The 17,665-nt window shown below is 40.9% G+C and overlaps 1 protein-coding gene across 1 annotated transcript; it reads right to left on the reverse strand.

The window, feature by feature from the left end:
• Positions 1-5,210: 5,210 nt before the first annotated feature.
• Positions 5,211-17,048, reverse strand: LOC145439746 (uncharacterized). Its single transcript, XM_080317356.1, has 9 exons — positions 15,865-17,048; positions 9,526-9,616; positions 9,320-9,462; positions 8,450-8,570; positions 8,319-8,390; positions 6,366-7,136; positions 6,192-6,294; positions 5,523-5,642; positions 5,211-5,468 (listed from the first exon to the last, which is right to left on the reverse strand). The coding sequence occupies exons 1-9, from the start codon at positions 16,012-16,014 to the stop codon at positions 5,282-5,284; spliced, it is 1,758 nt and encodes a 585-aa protein (XP_080173482.1). The 5' UTR covers positions 16,015-17,048; the 3' UTR covers positions 5,211-5,281.
• Between the last annotated feature and the right edge of the window lie 617 nt (positions 17,049-17,665).

The following is a 17,665-nucleotide window of genomic DNA, read 5'->3' on the forward strand; positions in this document are numbered from 1 at the left end:
GTCGCGTCCTTTTTGCGAAATATTTCATTATCAGCTACCTTGATAACAGAGTCCTTGACACTGCGTCGAACTCGAAGTCGAAGCATAACGAGATCACGATTGTGTGCTGCAGAACACTGCGATAATCAATGTTCAATTACTACTAATGCTTAGCAAGAATTATTCCGGTACAAGAGGCTCGGTCGGTCATGGTCAGAAACAGAAGGCTGTATGTGTGCCTGTGCACTGTGCAGTTTAATCCTTCTATTCGATTGCATTGCACCTGTAGTCATTTGTGGTGCATTCGAACTTCCATTCCGCCTTATGTTCTGCAAGATCAGTGAATCACGAGAGGAGTCAAAAGTAATCATTGATGCCACTCAAAATAAAGGATTACCGGCCCGCATATATGCGATTCAAGAACAAGTCTAGATTCCAGTGACTGGCTGAAACCATAGTGTCCTGGTGTTGACCAGAGGGGATCAGTAACGGAGTACTTCTACTCTTTCGAAGTACTCTAGTATTTTTCCAATTTTTAGCTATTTTCAGAGTCAAGTAGAAGTAATAAATTGCACCAATTTTAGAGGTATGACTGAGGGTCTTCGGGGCTGTTTTCATGGAGTGCCAACAAGAATCTAGTTTTCACAAAAGTTAAGTACAGCCCAGAATTTTCGCCATGCTTCGCGTCACGTAGATATGGAGTCGCAAATATGCTTTCTTGAAATTCAAGTATCGGTGAATGTAATTTAGGTAGCGGGTTGCGTGGTTCCGTTCACACCGCATATCGCCCATGTGACATGTTTCATCACAATAAATATGGCTCATCAAAACGTTTCGCAATCTAGCAATCTACCGATATATCGTATCGTATGGCTTTGTCCTAATCCGGAAAAGTGGTCTCCGCCAACTTTTTTTAGCGTCACACCTGTTTTAGCAGACCACCGTTGAAGCTTTCTGGACCAAAGACAACAAAATATATTTACCGATTTTAGAAATATAGGCCTATTTGTTCTGATTGTTCAATTCTTTTGTCTGAAGGTGTTGAAGTTTAATACCAAATATAGTATTGCCTCTATTTTCCGCAAATAAAATTACAGTATATATGGCATTTTTACAATCCGCCATATTTTTTATTAATATGATACTAAAATACCCTAGCGGTTGAAAGCTAAAATTGCGCAATTAGCCGTTTGAACCGCAGAACGCTTGAAATCGTCAGCGCCGGACGTCCTGCGATAACCTTACCGTTGACATCGCTGGCTCACCAATTTCCAACGCTAAAAATGCCAAATACCTTGGTGTTTTACTGGATTCGGACATGTCTTGGAAGCAGGGCTGTGGAGTCGGTAAATTTTACCATAGACTCCAACTCCGACTCCGACTCCACACATTTTCAATGGACCGACTCCGACTCCTGAGTCTTTAAAAATACCGACTCCGACTCCGACTCCAACCCTACTCCAACAGTATTACCAATTTACTTCGAAAATTATACGTCAAAATTATATGCCACAGTGACGGTTAAATGACTATCAAATAACCATTAAACATATGCGAACATATGATTAAGGATGGCATGCAACATTGTTTCATTGTGACACAGCTCGAATTATTCAATGTGCAATGTGCATGAAAGATTGCCTTTCTAAATTTACTTCCTTTTTCATATTTTATCAGTTTTCATAACATGGACTAATAACCTAATATGTGTGGATCATTCGAACACGACATACATCCCATACTGTATAATTGAAATGTAGGTAAAACAATCGAAGTGTTGCTCTTGTGTATGAGTCAGCAACTATTACAGAGATACATCTTACTAATTTTCTCATTACACACTATACTGATTACAAGCACACACACTCTCACCAATAGACATTGGTCATAAACAAAATTTAGGAAGTAGTCAAATTGCATATGTCTAGTCTACATGCAACTAATAGTCAAGTATTCAAGGACTAGGACTTGCAGTCTTTCTTAATCATTTGTTCGACCCAAGCAGCTAAGCTACACTACAAATATTTTTAATTTTATCATATGGGAAGGAGCGTTTGGTTATATTTACATCGATTTTACTACCAGACGATATATATGCTCTATATCAATATCATCATCATCATCATCATCATCATCATAGGTTTATTAGCAATTTTATCAGTTCATTACACCACAAAAATGCGATACAATGAAAAGATAGGAAGGTGTCGAAGCGACTTGGAGTAGTCTATTGAATCAATCACCCAATTTGGCCTAGGCGACGTAAAGAGGAGGCAAGCACACTGAATTAAAAGTAAAGAAGATAGTATAAAAAAAGCAAGCGACAAAAATCGGGTGGCATGTCATGGAAGGCGAGATCGATAGGTCAGTCGTGGTCCGGTTATCTTGAGGATGCACTACAGTGACGTGCGGTCCAATGAGGCAGGTGAGGCAGTGCCTCACCTGTCGTCAGGGTAAATAATTGAAAATTGTGAAAACCCTCCATGAGTCGATGATTATTGATATTTTACATCGATGCCATAAATAACTAAATTTGAACATTTTTTCACCCAACATCATCGATTTGCGTAATTATTATTCAAAAATACAGCGCGAAAGGAGAGGTGAGGCACAGGTGAGGCACGGGCGAGTCGTGTCTCACCTGCGACAATGCAATTCATCATAAATAGCTCCCGAGGAATTCATGATAACTGGTATCAATCAAATGCTATCGTCACACTGATTCCGAAAATCCAAATATTACCGGTATCAGAGCATCAGAACCCTCCCAAAATCGCCAAGGAAGGTGGCATTCGGCTTTATTACAGAAAATGCCATCGCAGAGAAACAATACCCAGGTGAGGCACAAATGAATCTGCCTCATGCACTATTCGCTAACAATTGGACAATCGCAGCACAGTGAAACGCGTTATCGATTTCGGAATACAACAGTCTTGTAGGAATAATATAGTAGCGACGGCCAACACGTAATGCGGAGCAAATACATTCCCTTACTTACATAGTTGTTATGTATTTCCATCCATAGCTACGTTAAATTGTGGTATGTGATTAGGGCTGGGCAAAATCGAGTACCTGAGTGATTCGATTCTGAATCACGTAATATGCTTCGAGTCGAGTCGAGTAATCGAGTATCATTCATTATGACGTCACAACAGGATGTAGTATGTCGAAGTCCAAATATGAACCTTTTATGCCACCACAAAGAACGTAATGCCTGTTATCCATCACATTAAAGATGCTTTGGTATTTTTTCGACCAAACCGATTTCATTGCACTTCTTAACAATTTTGTTGGATGATAATGACTTCGGAAATGTTTTATTTCCAGTAATGTCCGTAGCTTTGTACTGTGCCTGGTATGCGAAAACACAGCCAATCAAGGTTTCACGGCGTCCTCAGTGGAAAATAGTATCAAAGCTATAATTCTCGTCAGTAAATTAACTTTCAGTTGCGAGGACCGTATAATTTCAGTACTCGAAAAAATCGTCTTTTACTACTCGACTCGAATCATTAAAATTATTACGCGATTCAGATTCGAGTACTCGAATCATTTTGCCCAGCCCTATATGTGATAGCTACTTGCATAGGCTACATTGTCGTTGTTTGTTGCCTTTATGCTGCGTTCAACTGCAATACCTATAACCCTTAATTGTGGTGTGTGATTGATAGCTACTTACGTATCCTGCGTTATCGTTATTTATGGTCAGTGGTGTCACTTCTAGTGTTTTTACACTAGATCTAGTTTGTGACTTGACCTCGTGTCCCAGCGTATTTTCTTTCTAAATTCGGCAAACCTGGTGTTTTTTTACTGGTACTTGAAGAGATAGTAATTATTATCGGTGTGTTGTAGCCTACTTGTGCGCTTTTGATATCATGGCATACTTCCAAAAATTGCATCAATTTGTGACTGCATCGCGAAGATGCATATTGCTGAGTTCTTCCTCTGTGCAACTGAATTGTATTTTTGCAAATATTGTTCAATTCTATCTATATCAGGGGTGGCCGACCTTTTCGGCCAAAGGGCCACATGAGATTTACGAACCATTGCACAGGCAACTTGAATGTTGATAACCTTTTTTTAGTCGCTCGATAGGAACGAACCGAATTCGATAACATTGAAAACAAGACTTATATGACTATGCTTTAAAACTGATAACAATTATGTCATGAAAACACACTGTGCAACTGTACTGTACATGCCATGGTCGCGCGAAGAACGAAATTTTTTAAAGTGATTAATGAATTCGATCAATAAGGTCCAAGTCGTTTCGACACCTTCCTATATCTTTTCATTGTATCGCAGTTTTGTGGTGTTTTGAAATGATGAAAATATTAATAGACTGATACATGATTTATTACTAGTCTGCGCTCGAGATTATACCGTACCTCGATCTGATATATCGACCTCGCCTTCCAACGCCTCTTTTTTATGTCTTCTTTTAGTACTTTTTCTCTTTAAACGCCCAAATGTCCTCTCTTTATGACTGACGAAGACTGAAATACGTTATAATCTACCACAAATGATTTGTATGAATTTCCCGTCGGTCATTGTAACTTTTTGGCCTGTAACCACCAAACTTGTCGCCAAGAATTTAAAGTGTCCTATTTTCGGGTTCTGAAAATATTGCAGCCCTACTATCAGCTATGACAGCCTATCATTCATTCACTGCGTACTGCGCATGCCTTTCTTTCCACCAACTCGGCCCAGATGGGTGCCTGATTTCAAACACTAGCCTACTATAAGTCACCTCTCTATGGTTTCATTATATTGCAATCTCGCGGTGTAAATTATTATCGATTAACTGATAACCATCTTAAAACGTATTGTTCCGTTGTTACCCACCTTGGCTAATAACGCTCATAAGACATAACTTACGGTTACCATACGTCCTCGTGAGAAGATGTGTCCTCTTTTTTTACTTCTTCGAAAGTGTCCTATTTTTCAAGAATTCGTCCTCTCACCTACGAAGTCGGGAAAAATTCACCTTTTCTTCCGGATTTTACTCCAGTTTTGTAAGCCTGAAAAGTGTCCTCTTTTCAGATTTTCAAAATATGGTAACCCAACTGCACTTTATATCTGCCTTGTCACCAAGACCTCGTAATCATACCGACGCCGCCACACGTATCAGATCGCGTCGGATCATGCGAGAGACCGCCCAATCAATAGAATCGTGCGAAATAGTGTCGTTATGCCTTTCCTCCCGCCGCCCCACTCAGAAACCACAACAGACGTACGTGCAGTGGAAATAATTTATGAAGTACGTACAAAGTATATATGAACATTGCAGGATTGGAATCACCGATTACGGAACGCCGCTCTCGATAGGATTTGAAAGCACCAACGATTCGGTGTCGCTAATCCGCAGCTGATGCCGCCGATAATACGCGACCATATCCGACGCACTTAAAAACGGAGCGCTGAATTCGCCCAAGATCCAGTTGTCGTCGCGCGTGCACTTGAGCAGTATGTGAACGCAGCCTTGGGAAGATCTGAGGAAACAAAATTAGATCATCGGAACAGACATTGGTAGAGCACAGACTTACTGGACGGAAAGGCTGTAGCCCCCTTTAGAAGTCTTGCTTTTTCGCACAAGAAAACTTCCGTTATAGTGACCGTACAGCCTTGATTCGGCTTCTTCGCGAGATATATCCCCGTGATACCACCTGACAATACACAGCGAGCAGACAGTGAGTCAAAGTATTGGGTGTCGTAACGAATAGTCGCGCATCGGCATATGCCAGCACATAGTTGGTCAATGCAATCATCATAGGTAATCAAGCGGGGAAAGTCAACCTTGCGTGTGAGTATAGAAGTTCCGATTCGCAAGCAACTGGAAAAGCAAGTGTTCTCGTCCTAGTTTTACCTAAAACCCGAAAACTCTTGAGTAGAAGAAGTCTGAAATCACAACCATTCAAGTGGGAGTGGGAAAAACTTACCATAGTACTCCGAAAAGTAGAAGCACACTAGCACAGTCGCAAATGTCCTGCACTATTATAATTAACCTTCATACTTGACTGAATCATTATAAAGAATATCGGCCTGGGTAAAACAACTATGTAGGCAATGTACCGAAAACAACAGTAATACATGACATTTTTCAATAGTATTACTAGAGTGAGCACTATATTTTTGTAATAGAAATACTAAATCCACAAATCCGTGCTCCACAGTATTTGCGTGTCGAATTCGAACGATTCTAAAGTCGTACTCACGCTTGATTATGCAACGGCAAGAACGGGTCGATATCCCTCGCGTTGATCGCCTCCGCGGGATGCAGCTCCAGCTTGCGCTCTTGAAATCTCTGCATAGATTGCACTGCGGAAACAAAGAAAACGACCATGCGGGCACATTCCGCTAAAAACAACTGCAAAAAACATTAGACTTACAGTGATCGGACGGATTTTTGACTTCGCGCCGATTCCGCGGCGCCGTAGTCGCGTTATCTACAAAATCTCGACCCGAACCGGCCGAACTAGCCCTGTCCCAAGGCTCGTCGTATATATCACTACCGTTAAGCTGAGGATTAGAAGCGGAAGTGGCTGTGGCATGAGAAGGCGCGGCGGCGATAAGATTATCGTCCGACATGCTACGTCTGAAAGTCGAGTCTTTCGAGAACGCGGGGTTGGCGCAACCGTCGCCCCCGTTGTGAATATCGAGCGACCTGCTTTTAGCCCACCCCGGGTGTACCAAACGCGGGAAATGAACTTGCGCTTTCGCAGATTGGTCTAAAATCAGGTGCTTTCTCGTGTACGGAGACGAATCGCCTGGCGTGGCGCGTCCGCTGCTGTTAGTACCGTCCGTGCTGTGGCCGCACGCCGTTCTCATTTCCTCCAGCGAAGGCTCTGCTTTCACGAGCCTGTTGTCAAAGTGTCGCCGGGTCGAGTTCCGCGACCACGGCTCGCAGTAATCGCCGGATTCGCCTTTGGCTAGGATCAGCCTCCCGTCAAATTCCGACGAGGTTTTCGAAGGGTTTTTGACGTGGGGGTTTCGGGGCCGCCGACCGGAACTGTTTCCCGGGTCGGGCGACGCGGACGTGGAAGAGGCGTTTGAACTTTGGGCGTCGCCGTTGTCGAGTTTCCTTCGCGGGCGTGGCGACCCGGCGGTCAGCTTTTCGACGAGGCCGCTGTTGATGGTGGAGCTCCATGGGTCTTCATACTCTGATTTGAAGGAGTTTTCATTAGGGCAAAATCGAGTAACTGATCGATTAGATTCTGAATAGAGTATTAGGCTTTTTATTAGCGTTATGTCGTCAAAACAGTACCAATGATTCGGAAGGTTCAAATAGGACCACATGCAACCACAAAGAATCCAAGGCCAGTTCTGATTCACATTAAAGATTATAATGGTAGTTTTAGACCACAGGTGGCCAACCTGCTGCCGTCTACACATAATTGAATTCAAAGGGTGTGTTGGCGGCCGTAAAGATGCTTTTTGAATTGTTGTCGCGTGTTTTAATCGTCTTTAATATATTAGTGTCCTTGTGATATGAACTTCATTGTACAAATGCGAGTCGCAGAAGAAAATGATCCGGCCCATAAAGGAATAACAACTTGGAATGGTGCGTCTCGATTCCAATACATATTTAGACCATACCGACAATCCTGATGGGCGGCCAGGAAACAGATAATAAGAACCTGAAGATGCACCATAATTTCGAAGAGACCCCTCCATTAACTCTACCAGTAAATCTGATCATGTGGATGACAATAGATAGATATTTGATAATGATATGTGCCAGAGTGCCACTACCAATGTTATCGAAGTAATCATTCATGAAGTGGAAAAAATTTTCACGCTCCGCGCGACTGGCCGAAGAGTGCCAATTGCTTTTCATAACATCACTACTCGCGGTTTCGGTATGAATAGTAAGTCTGACAGGGCGTTCTGCTTCAACATTTGAAAAATTTTGTGTGCAAGGTGCGACCTACATATGTAATCGAAAAGCTGTGGGTTGATCACAAATTCACAGATACGACATTCACATCACATGAACATGCGTAACTGTGAGCCACATACACGATAGGGAGAAAGTATCAAAACTAAACTTTTTGTTGATAGTATAACTCATAGGGGCAAGGGAAACACATACATTTAAACTGGAGATACATCGGGTATGCACACGGATTTCACTCGACAAATCAGGAATGGAATTTGGTAAATCTCTCTAAATATTAGGTTTTCTACAAATCCTAAATTATAATTTAAAATTATGAGTGGGTAGTGATTTATCATAAAGAATTCAATTGTCTAGTTGAAGTTACCTGCTACTATAGTTATTAATCGCTAATCAAGGACTTGCAGAAATGCTAGCGCATATGCAAGCACGACATATCACTCACCGTTATTGCTATCCCAAGGATCATGATAATTTCCGTGAGACTTTTGTCCTTGACTCCCGCTCAGCCCATCGTCTAAAAATAAATTCGGATTAACGTCACCTTGTTTTTCGTTTTCCGGGACAAAGTCTCACCCGGCAAGTGGTCCAAGTTGTAAGGTTCCCTGTACCCGTCTGCGCTTTGTTGCGCCAGCGACTCGCCATTCTTTTTCAGCATGTCAAACGGATCCGAGTATTCGTTTAGTATCGTCACATCCTAGATAGAGATACAATAATCAGCACGAGGTGATTCTTTGCAAGTACAAAAACTTGCGGTACATTGTTGTGCGTACGACGTCAAAAATTTTACGAAAACATTACAGATAAATTTTAAAATAATTCCTTCTGTATTTGTTTTGATTGTAAATACTCCAATTTTGACTTTGTTATTCATGTCAAATCAAATCCTAGCATAGAGGCCCACAAATACCTTTGAAGATGCCATAGTGCGAAAACAAATAGTACCATGCCGCACAGGTGACACCGTAGACCATTGGGAATAAATTCGCACCCTTGTTTGAAAGCAACTTGGACAAAAAGTGAACACTACAACCGCCTACAAGGCACATCAAATTTAATTGCGTTCCAGCGGACAGATTAAACCGATTAGTGGTTTTAGTAACCTCTGTTAAGTACCTCCGCTAGGCTGAAATCCTTCAAAGCAAAGGAAACCCGACAATTACCAAGGCAACGTCAAGTTATTAAATTCCTTCCATTATCGAACCGATCTAGTCTGGACATTCTGCATGTACGTTGCTCTGAATATGTATACAGAAGACACAAAATTATCCCGTTTCATAATTATTAAGGCTAGTCCCAGTGTCCCACACTTAAGCAGCTACAACATAAGCCTAGGAATATTAGTTAGGGGTGCAAATATTTTTCCCAGTTAGAATGATTCTAGCATGATCCCATGAAAATAAAGAAATCAACACATACATAATGCAGAACCGACGAGTACTGTACCTTGCCGAGCGTTTGGGAATTAGCCGGTGGCTTTATTATTGAAACCCCTGAATGTGGATCAGTAGCGTCGTATCGAGCATCGCTCTCAATTGTAATCGCTCTATGAACCTTCTCTTCAGTGTTATTGTGATTATCGGTATTATCTGTGACAAAAAAATACATGATATGAAATCTTCTCCGCTGAAAACGACCCACAACTGTCGTACATGGCCCGACAGATTCCGGAACCCTTGTTCTTTTTATATGAAGCGATTCTTTCAATTTATCCTCCAACCCGTTGGACCCGGGATAAGATTTCTACAAAACAAGATAAAATTGATAACAATTGACCAAAGCTTATACTAAGATGGAGCTTGGAGACAGAAAACCACATCGTATCTGTAAACCAGAATGATCCGAAGATGTGGAATTTCTGAAATAACTCTAAACGCTTGTAGTAATGTAGGCTGCTACAGCCTATAGCTACAGTGATTGCTTAGATTCCCCCTACAAAACACACTGAACCTATCCATATCACGTTTTTACATGACAAAACTCAACACATAGAACCATCGCCAAGCTAAACAGCTCATTTTAGCACAAACATAATTATTATGCAATCAAATAACACTTTATAATGTGTGGTGCAACACAAAGCTTACTGAAAGGTATGACTGATGTATAGTAACATTTGGAACGTAGAATTTGTCAAGTTGGAAAATGTCAACACAGTTGCGTACTAGGAGTTCATGTGAACTATTTGATCATGTCACTTTCTCCTATGAATTATATACCCTTTCTTTGGAATTAGTCACTGATATGTGTAGGCCTGTACAATCTTAGAACTCCAATTGATATAGTATTCAATTCTGGCTAGAATTTTGACAGCCACACTACAGTCAATATTATTGTACTTGTCAGCATACTGAAATGATCCAACACATCAAAGTTTCAAGCTGTGGCTTTGAATCATTTGGAAGTAAGTTGCCCAGTCTCAAGCTCAAATCCACGGTCCGTTTACACACCTAGCTGTTACATCATGCTACTTTGATGATGTGTATGGGTTTGTGAGCATCTATATCCGGTTATCAATGACTATTCAGGTGTATGGTTGTGAATGCTGAATTGGCAGAAGTATAACTAAATACAATGAAGGTACGTGGTCATTCCAAATGAGTCACAGACGTTATTATTCTAATCAACTTTTACCATCAATGTACTTATGTTCTATTTCGGTTCTCCTGCAGGATTGTGGTACTAAAAGACCCTAGATTACTCATGCCTTACGATATAATTGCATTAATTTGCCACCTTACCAAGACACAAACTTATTCACATAAACCATACATGTACAGAACCTTCAGATATTGCGGAAATCTTTGACTGACAATGAGAAGCTAACATGTCTCTTATACAAAGCACGTAATAGTGGTTATGATGATGCCAAGGTGGCCGACGTCAATACAGATTATATCTTTTTACTGTGTTGATTTGTGCCAAGTGTGAATTCCAGGATGAGAAACAAAATTGTGCAGAAAAGGATGGCCGCTTAACTAGACAGGTAATAATCGAAAAAGTAACGCTCCTCAAAAGATATTCACAATTCCACATTTGATGATTACAAAGGGTATAGATAACAGTGGTTCTTCCACTTTTTTCGACACGGCCCTATTGATGATAGAGAGGAATTCCGCGCCCCCTTATCGTCATATCAAAAAATATTAATATTTGCAATCCCAATGCATTGTTTGGTACTTTGGTAGCATCGAAAGTGTTATGGCTGTTGAGACACGTGTCAAATATGGAATTCGGACTATACACAGAGCAATAATTACGAACTGGAGGTAAATCGCGGAAAGCGAGAACAAAATTCCAGTTGAACATTTTGTTAAACACAATCAGGTGAAATGGTAGCACATGGCTATTTCAACGATTTTGGTGCTTAATCCCTTCTATTAACCCACTTGGGCTTAGTAGGAACGTAACTGCCATAAGTCAAATCAAAAACCAATGGCATAGCTACACGCATTCACCAGTTACACTTCATACAGGGACATATTCTGATTGGTGAAAGGTTCGGTATCAGTCAAAATGTAGCATCATCATGTGGACTGTGGATGGTATGACACAATTATGACATTTAAAATCACAATATATTTAGAAGTTGGAGACTTCAAATCAATATTTACTAGCAATCTGTTTAGTGCTCACACTTTGCTTGTTGTTTGACAAATATCCACCACAAGAACTGCAAATTTAGAGCACCTTAAACCTACACGTTCAATAATAATCAACCACGTAACAGTGTACTTTTGATAGTTATCTGCTTCACCCTGAAATAATCTGCGCGACAAACCTCCTTTTGATACGGAGATGTACTTAATGATTAGCCTTCCAAGTACCAACCCTTCATATAGCCTGGCTAACCAATTTTGTATTTGCTCCAACGACAAGAGCATGTCCATTCTACAAATTTTGAGACTGTTATAAAGGTTTCATTTTCTTCCAGCTAATCTTGGCTTCAGTGTTTAACTTTGAGGCCAGTGACAAACATAGATATGGCCAAGATGTGGCTGATAAAATGAGAAATTGTACAAAAACTTGATTTTCTATCAATTTGAAAAATAGATCTCGGAGTTTGTAAAAATGGAATTGATATTGGATATATCACTGTTAAAATGTACTTGACGTCAAGAGTGCAATTGATTTCTGTGACAATACAGCGATTTTTAGTAACATAGTTTGAGCGTTCAAATAAAAGTACCAAGAACAATGGACAATTACTAATAAGAGCATGACTGAGAATGAGTTGACAAGAAGTAACAAGCCCAATACTGTCAACATCAACAGGAACAAATCACAGGTGAATACTTCAACAATCTCTGGTAGAGAAACTCTAATACAATATGGCCAGCACTTAACGAAGCCATGACATGATCAATTATTTCATCAGATTTTCCCTACAAAACCAAAACTCTTTAAGCCCTAGGTCCATTTTCATTATAGTGCTCAATAATTTTCTGTTCATAATTTACAGTTACTACAGCTAATGTGATCACAAGACAAAGTCCATTAATGACATCGAATCACGTAATATCTGCCATATGGATCTTTCCACAAAAATCCTAGTCAAAATAATCTTATCATAAATTCTCAAATCAACAGTTGTAAAATGGCCCCGTGGATATACTCAGATATCGCAGATATCGCAGGTATCGCAGATATCGCAGATATCACTACTGTGGATATACTCAGATATCGCAGATATCGCAGATATCATTGTGGATATACTCAGATATCGCAGATATCACCAAAAACCGCAGACATCGAGGTCATATAAAGGTCACGCTTCGTTTAGAGCGCAGATATCACGTCTTAAGCATGTCTAGGTCAATTCAGTGCGCAGATATCAGGTCCGGACCATGCCTGGGGGAATTTTGTGCGCAGATATCACGTCTTAAGCATGTCTAGGTCGATTCAGTGCGCAGATATCAGGTCCGGACCATACCTGGGCTCTTTTGGTGCGCAGATATCAGCTCCGGAGCATGTCCGAATACAAATAGTGCGCAGATATCAGGTCTGGACCATACCTGGGCTCTTTTGATGCGCAGATATCAACTCCGGAGCATGTCCGAATGCAAATAGTGCGCAGATATCAGGTCTGGACCATACCTGGACTCTTTTGGTGCGAAGATATCAGCTCCTGAGCATGTCCGAATACAAATAGTGCGCAGATATCAGGTCTCGACCATACCTGGGCTCTTTTGGTGCGCAGATATCAGCTCCGGAGCATGTCCGAATACAAATAGTGCGCAGATATCAGGTCTGGACCATACCTAGGCTCTTTTGGTGTGCAGATATCAGCTCCGGAGCATGTCCGGATACGAATGGTGCGCAGATATCAGGTTTGGCGTCTTTTTCGTGCGCAGATGTTAGCTTCGGAGCATGTCCGGATACAAATAGAGCGTTGCGACGGTCAACTTAATCGAATACGCAGGTAGGCCTAGTCGACAAACATGGTAAATACTGTTTAAACAGCTAAATGAGAAACTCCGACCATCTGCGCTTTGTTCGGCTCACGCATTAGCACGAAATTCGAGCCGTGTCGAATTCTTCGGGAATAATTGGTAAACAATCCGAGAATTATCAACGAAAAACTCAAATAACTCCGCTTCTACTAGTTGGAATTGATTCAAATTTGTTTTGCATCGTCTTTGAAGAAAATTCAACAATTTCGGGGGGTTGACAGGAAAATTTGAAATTTTTTCAAACATTTTTTCTAATAAATTAAAAATTTAAATTGGCTCTGCGGTGGCTTATAGACTTGTTAGAATTTAACCAAATTTAGCGTGCAGCGTTTTTTAGGGTAACCTGACAATTTTATTAGTGAATGGCTGGAATCTGGAAAAAAAGTTATTGTTGAACGACGCTGCGTACTCATGACACACAAAACCTGAAAGTACCTCAGATTTAAACCACGGCATAAATACAGTAGCCTGGCCTACAACATTTTAATCCAAATTCTGCATGCTCGTAGTAACGTAGAATGGTATGCACGTACAGGCACGTAGGATTTATGACCGCTATATAATTCCTAGGTTATGTTTTCTTGTACCACTCTTCTCCGCCCTTCGGGTGTGAATACACACTCTTTTCGCAAGGAGTGTGGGGCTATTTGAACATTTATCATGACAATTATTCTTATAAGCGTGATAGAAACATGTGCCAATACTACTCTCTACTTTACAAAATCCAAAGTGTAAAAAATATTATTATTTCCCTAATTTTTTTTCAAGTAGAATTGGATGTATAGTACAAAGATATATAACCACTAGAGCAGGGGTGTGAAACATACGACCAGACGATTTTATCCGGCCCGCGAAAAAATTTCGAGTTGATGGAGAAATGCTTGTCCTGCATATTTCTAACAAATGTTCCGATTTTTAGTCCGTGAAACTTCTATTAAATAATCCCTCAATGCAACAAAGGTCAAATATGTGCATAGGCCACATTTTAACTATTATTTTGTGGTTTCGCTTTAGCAGTATTAGCTAAAATTTGGTGACATTGACACGCAATTCTGGGAAGTCAAAATGGAGAACACTGAGTTCAGAGTTTCATGGATAAAATTAACCTAGAATTAGTTATTCACAGAAGCGAAAAGGCCAATGTGAAATCGTTGCATGCATGAATATATGGAGAATATAGTAGTTACAAAAATGTAATTCAAATATCTGCGTTCGCACTACTGTATCACTTCTGACTGAAAAGGTTCCCGACTACCAGAGGAAAACGAATCGCGATTTGAATGAACCGAATTCCAACGGCCACATCTACAGTTAAATCTCTTGTATTCCTCCCAACGCATACGCAGAGTTAACGCCAGATTACGACTGAAACAAGTAGATCATAGAAATATGCTTATAACGTCGTAAGAGGCCATGTTTTAGCGATTTGTAACTATATTCAACCAGTCAATATTTGTATTTTTGCAAATTCCATTGTTTGCGAATAAACGTGTCGATTGAATAGAACCCCGATAATCCCCTATGTTCTGAAGGTTTGAATGCGGCCCGCGAAACAACTTGAGTTTGACACCCCTGCACTAGAGTAGCCTAAGTGATGCAAGCAGGCAAAATCTGCCTGAGGACTCCAAAATAACTGTAAGTGGTCTGTTACTGGTCAGCTTTGACCAGTGACCAGGCCTGACCATTTCCATCCAGACATGATGTGGAGTTGATATCGACCAAAGAAATACGCTCAGGCATGGTCCAAACCTGACATCTGCGCAATATTTGTATCCAGACATACTCCGGGTCTGATATCTTCGTATCGCTTGGCGTCAGACATGCTGCGGACCTGATATCTATGCAGGAAACAGCACCAGGTATGGTCTAGACCTGATATCTGCGCACTATTTGTATTCGGACATGCTCCGGAGCTGATATCTGCGCACCAAAAGAATCCAGGTATGGTCCAGACCTGATATCTTCGCACTATTTGTATTCGGACATGCTCCGGAGCTGATATCTGCGCACCAAAAGAGCCCAGGTATGGTCCAGACCTGATATCTGTGCCACTATTTGTATTCGGACATGCTCCGGAGCTGATATCTGCGCACCAAAAGAGCCCAGGTATGGTCCAGACCTGATATCTGCGCACTATTTGTATTCGGACATGCTCCGGAGCTGATATCTGCGCACCAAAAGAGCCCAGGTATTGTCCGGACCTGATATCTGCGCACAGAATTCCCCCAGGCATTGTCCGGACCTGATATCTGCGCTCTAAACGAAGCGTGACCTTTATATGACCTCGATGTCTGCGGTTTTTGGTGATATCTGCGATATCTGAGTATATCCACAATGATATCTGCGATATCTGCGATATCTGAGTGTATCCACAGTAGTGATATCTGCGATATCTGCGATACCTGCGATATCTGCGATATCTGAGTATATCCACGGGGCCTTGTAAAATAGCTACATATGTTGACTTGGAAATGCTCAGTGCTCACATATGTAAAATTATTGATAGGCTATTATATATATATTATGGTTCATACTCACCACAGTGGCATGTTGCTTAGTAGGGAAATGAGATGGCTCTTTGTGATGATTCCACACTGGTTGAAACTCCTCGTCGGCAGTTGTAGTGCCATGGCTATCGGCCTTGGCACTATTCTTCTTACGAAATATATTTGTCCACTTTCTTGACATTTTATTATTATTGATAGGCCTAAATTTGTGGAGCTAATAATCAAAATAAATCATCTTTCAAAGTAAAGTCTCGGGGGTAGAGCCAGACTGGAAACAATGGTTTTTTTTTGGCAGTAAGTTGCGAGTGACAGAAGGGTTCCTTTCGCAATTTAACGGGAAGTTGCGCGTGACGTTGCCACCTGAGGCCCACTGAGGCTAAGGATAGAGTAACAGCCCTTATGCACCCCTATGGAATCTCGGTTCATTTTTTAAAATAAATCCTGCGTGATGAGAGCTTTTCTGCATAGAATAATCCAGTAATTAAACAGAAAGTTCTGCGTGACGTTGCCACCAATTCCACTCTGGCTTATGCAGAGTTTGCATTGCATGCCACGCAGCAAAGGAACTTTATTTGCTATCAATTTTTCCACTTAAATACCGTACTAATATTTATGACAGATCTCCTTACAGAAGAGGCTAGTATATATGAACTAAAAAACCTAGAATGGTAACAGAACCAGACCAGTATGTGCATAGGTTACAATAGGTATACTTCAGGATTATATTATTTTGGCTCGGTAAATTAGGCATGTCGATTCGGAATACTTGCGCGCTCACCCGACACCTCTGAAGACATCAACCAGAAACCAGGTATGATAACGGATACCGGTACCGAGCGTGGTAGCGACCACCGGCCATCATAATAAGTACCGTACTAACCAAACCACAGACGAGTGCTGGACATATCATGAGTGTTATATAGTATAAAATACTATACCCGCTGCGAAAAATATATCATAGACATGTCGCCTTAACAGAAAATAGATTATCAAATACCAATCATTGATAAACCCTCAGATTACGGTAGGTTCTAGAACACTGTGGCGCAATACGCATACGACATCGAGAATCTCCGTGCCCTCCACGGGATGTCCATTATGCGATAACTTCATTCCCATCGCCTTCACGTATCGATAGAAATAGGTTGACAATAATCATCATTCCACCCAGAACAAATTCTCTAAGATGTATTCGTATACGAGATGATGAAGAATCGAAAATATTCCTCATTCTTCTCGATCTCGTCATCGCAACATTCCTCTTGATAAAATCAAGTCATTTTACTCTCACTAGATGTCGCGCTCTCCCTTTATAAAGGCTATGGTCAAAGGCTATGGTTGGTACTCAAGTTGAAGTAAAGACTTCCAAGTAACTAGAAAATTAAGTGATTTTTGCCAAGAAAACTGTCAAGTAAAAGTAGTCTGAATACATTACTAAGCAGGTAGTATAGGGAAGGAGTGAAAGGAAACAAAATCTAATTGAAGTAGAAATACTTCATTACTGAATACTGCTGGACGGGAAGCGACTATCGTGATATAGTATTGATATGTGCCATCTCCTTTTTAACGCTTATTCTTTTTTTAATGTTATTCACCAAATCTATGATCGTCAGTGCTTGATCTAAGGTCAGATTATACTTTCATCCAATCAATGCACACAATGTACAATGCGATGCACAAAACACAATGCGATGCAATAAACAGATTGAAGGATGCCAAAACGACAAGTTGCTGTCTCTTAATCTGGCATCCACCTCGGCCTAGTGCCCGATGTCACAGTGTTTTGGTGTAAATCTTTATTCAGGAGAGAGAGATATGATATTCTTTTTCGC

Source organism: Botryllus schlosseri, chromosome 5 (genome assembly GCF_051294905.1).
Source record: "Botryllus schlosseri isolate E-star chromosome 5, Bs_hap1, whole genome shotgun sequence".
Classification (NCBI taxonomy): domain Eukaryota; kingdom Metazoa; phylum Chordata; class Ascidiacea; order Stolidobranchia; family Styelidae; genus Botryllus; species Botryllus schlosseri.